The following is a 3,704-nucleotide window of genomic DNA, read 5'->3' as shown; positions in this document are numbered from 1 at the left end:
CGCTAGACCTGCCCGTGAACATGGCCTCTACGACCATTAGTTCTGTGAAGTTAGGCTGATGATGTCCCCTCACTCTCTTCATAAAACGGGGCAGTGGGAACCGTACCAAACCTGATGGGATTCTCATGGTCGTATGCGGAGAACACGGCCTGGTGCCTAGGGGAGGCCTTTTTTGTTTTGTTTTGTTTTGTTTTTTAATGATTTTATTTATTTGTCAGACAGAGATCACAGGTAGGCAGAGAGACAGGCAGAGAGATAGGGGAAAGCAGGCTTCCTTTGGAGCAGAGAGCCCGATGTGGGGCTGGTCCCAGGACTCTGGGAATCATGACCTGAGCTGAAGGCAGAGGCTTTAACCCACTGAGCCAGCCATGAGCCCCACAAGGGAGGCCGTTTTTAATGTCATCATTAGTGGCTCTTAATGGCTGCTAGCAGCCATGTCTACTGCAATCTTATGAAGGAACAGGTTAAGGGTCAAGACTGCCAATTCTGGGTTCTTGGATAAAACGAAACCAAGAGCTCAAATGGCTCAAGCATATGCCATATACCCTGCAAGGGCATAGAGATGGATGGTGCCTCCTCCATCCATGTGGGACCCCTGCCACAGAGCCAGCCGAGAGCCGCAGGAGGGGGGCTGCACACTCTGCCAACCCATCATCTTATAGTAATTCCCATGGATTTTGTCCAGTTGCTAAATCTTCCGAATTTGGAGGAGGGGAAAAAAAAAAATTCCCCACACAAAATTGTTCCATTTGAAGACATTTTTATTTGGATACCTGCCTGGGTCCCTGGCAGGGTGGGCCTGTCCTCTGTGGGGGCAATGGGACATTTGGGGGGAGGATGATGGCCCTGCCCTGAGGGGGTGTCACTAAGGGGTATGAGACAGCGTGACAGGTCACAGAGGGCAGCAGAGTATAAATAGGGCCGCTCAGGGGTGCAGGCTGAGAGAGTGCTTAGTCTCTCACCAAGACTTCAGTTTGTACTTCACACTACAAACTGCAAGCTCTTCTCGTTTTTTTAGACTGAAATCCCAGCACCCACCAGCGTCCCCTCGGTCACCCTCAGATCCCCCCCACCCTGACCCCTGTCTCTGGGAGGTCCTGAGACAAAGCGGGGGCCTGTGGCCTGTGGCCTGTGGGGCGCGGGGTGGATTTGGGACCCCTGCCACAGAGCCAGCCGCGTGCAGCAGGAGGGGGGCTGCACGCTCTGCCAACCCAACAGAGGTCGAGGAGGAGGAGGAGCTCCAGGGACCGGCCCCCAGACCAACGCCCACCCCTCGCCGGCCCAGCCCGATTGTGCTACCAACTCAAAAACATGGAGTCTCTGACGCCTTATCACACCGCCCACAGCGCCTCCAGGGTGGGCCTGTTCAACACCGCCATGGGGAAACTCCAGCGACAACTGCGTAAGGGCGAATATGACCTGTTTAAATACGCACCCATGCTCGAAAGCGACTTTGTGCAGGTCACCAAAAGAGGGGAAGTCGTCGACGTGCACAACCGAATCCGAATGATGACCGTGGGCATCGCATCCACCAGCCCCAGCCTCCCGCTCCCAGATGTCCTGCTGCTGGCCCGCCCGGCCACCGGCTGTGAACAGTACTCCGACCAGGGCCACGCCACCAAGGGAAAAGGCCGCAAGGCTTCCACCACCCTGGAGCTCACCAGGCTCCTTCCCTTGAAGTTTGTGAGGCTTTCTGTTCACGACCGGGAAAAACAAATGCTTCGCCTCAAATTCGCCACCGGCCGCTCCTGCTACCTGCGGCTGAGCCCCCCACTGGATGCACAGGAAGACCTCTTCCCCTACTGGGAGAGCATTATCCAGGTACTGAGGCCGCCGCCGGTGCCCACTCACAGCAGAACCGACGCCGCTCGAGCAGAGGACATGCTGGACATGCCTCTGCTGGAGGACGACGACGGCAGGAACGCAGCAGGCGCAGATGTCCAAATAATCGATCAGGACCAGGTCAGTGTCCGGAGCCTCTCCGAGGGCTCTGAGGTGGCCGGGGCCACCTCTGCAGCTTTTGCTGGCGGGGAACAGACCACCCAGGACCCCCCAACAACCAACAGCCTGCCCACCTTCGCTGCCCCCAACTGCCCGGGGCTCTGCAGGGAGCCGGCAGCAGGGGCCACGTCCGAGGCGGCGGCCGCCGGGGAGGCCGCGGCAGCCGCGGCAGTGGCGGCGGCAGGGACAGCAGCAGAGTTCGCAGCGGGGGAGGCCGGCAGATGCCTGGCGTTCGCCGGGCCCGGAGCTGCCGGCAAGCCTGCGGGAGAAGCCGCTCGGGACGCGTCGGAAGGCCAGCTCCTCTGGGACGCGCCGAGCTCGGCGGGCAGTGGGGAGCCGGCGGGAAGGCCGCCCCGCAAGCGCCGGGAGGAGGAGCGAGCCCCCCGCACTTCCCGCCACCGCAGGGCCGCCGACAGCCGCCGCAAGGCCCGGGGGCACAAGATCGCCCCGGCGGACTCCAGCCGCTCCTTAGGCAGCCACAGAGCCGCGCGGGAGCACAAGGAGGACAAGGGCCGCAGCAGCCCGGCGCGCGGCAGGCGCGCCCCCGACGAAGGCATCAGCCACGCCCCCAGCGCCAAGGACTCCGGGACCTCCCACAAGTCGGGGCGGAGCCTCTCCGGCGGCAGCTCGGGCTCAGGCACCACCATGCTGGGCAGGATCCGCAGGTTCCTGAGGAACCTGAGAGTCAGCCTCACTGCCTGAGGCGCGCGGCCTCCCCACACCGCAGAGACGTGCCCATGGGGGAGAAGACTGCGGACACGAGCGGTGTGGTGTGGAGGCCATCGCCCAGGCGGCGGCGAGCAGCCAGGGCTTGGAGAGCGCAGGGAGCCGGACATCTGAGGTCATGGGGGGATGGAACTTCCTAGGCCCAGATATTGGGCCGCTGGGGGACCTCTCCCAGGAGACATTAAACAAAAATAAAATAAAAAAATTTTTAAAAAATGGCATGCTGCATTGTGTTTGAATTTCTAGGTCCTGCAGCCCAGTGGTGACCTCACAGGGGGGCTGCCACCTAAGACCCAAGGGTCCAGTCGAGGACCGCCCCCACCTCACACCCATGCTCAGAGCCAAAGCATCCTGCCTCAAGGCCTGTCTGGCTTGTTTCTCCGGGCCACAGTTGAAAGTATACTATGGCCCAGAAAGCTCCACCTCCCCCATTTCTCTAGTTTTAATGAATGTTCCTAACCCCTGAAGGTCCATAGACAAAGAACAGGGACAAAGAAAGAATGGGGGGGGGGGGACTCCTCCTCTTTGGGGATCTGCCAGCATCTGCCAGCAGAGGGGAGCAGCAGCCTGTGCTGGCAATATTCTCAGCTAGACTGAGAACCTGTCTATACCCAGGGTATATACCAAGGAAAGAACTTGCTAAGGCACTGAGAACGTTTATAGCAAAAAGTAGCAAAACACTGCAAGCAGCCCAAATTACTATCAGCACCACTGACAATAGAGTGGGATGTGACAGAGATAGTGTACAGCTGCATACCCCGGCCTAGCATAAACACCGATTCTGTGGCTGTCCCCTATTCCACCTGCAGAATAGTTCCAGAACAAAAATCGAAAGTACATGTGGTAAAACATTTTAAAAGTACATGTGGGACAAAACACAAGGGAACAGTACACGCAAAATTCAGGACAGTGTGAAAAGGCAAGACAAGATCATGAGGCGAAGACCGGGCTTTCAGTGCTGTTGGAAATGTTCTGTT

At 58.7% G+C, this 3,704-nt stretch overlaps 1 protein-coding gene across 1 annotated transcript; it reads left to right on the top strand.

The window, feature by feature from the left end:
- Positions 1–741: 741 nt before the first annotated feature.
- LOC132009041 (Golgi-associated RAB2 interactor protein 4-like) lies at positions 742–2,882 on the top strand. The gene is given in 2 exon segments (XM_059387461.1): positions 742–2,700; positions 2,703–2,882. Coding segments are annotated over 2 exon segments (1,554 nt in total). The 5' UTR covers positions 742–1,311; the 3' UTR covers positions 2,868–2,882.
- Positions 2,883–3,704: the final 822 nt, after the last annotated feature.

This window comes from Mustela nigripes, unplaced genomic scaffold, assembly GCF_022355385.1.
Source record: "Mustela nigripes isolate SB6536 unplaced genomic scaffold, MUSNIG.SB6536 HiC_scaffold_3549, whole genome shotgun sequence".
In the NCBI taxonomy this organism is placed as follows: domain Eukaryota; kingdom Metazoa; phylum Chordata; class Mammalia; order Carnivora; family Mustelidae; genus Mustela; species Mustela nigripes.
Note: the sequence above shows the minus strand (reverse complement) of the source record. Positions and strands in the feature narration are given on the sequence as shown.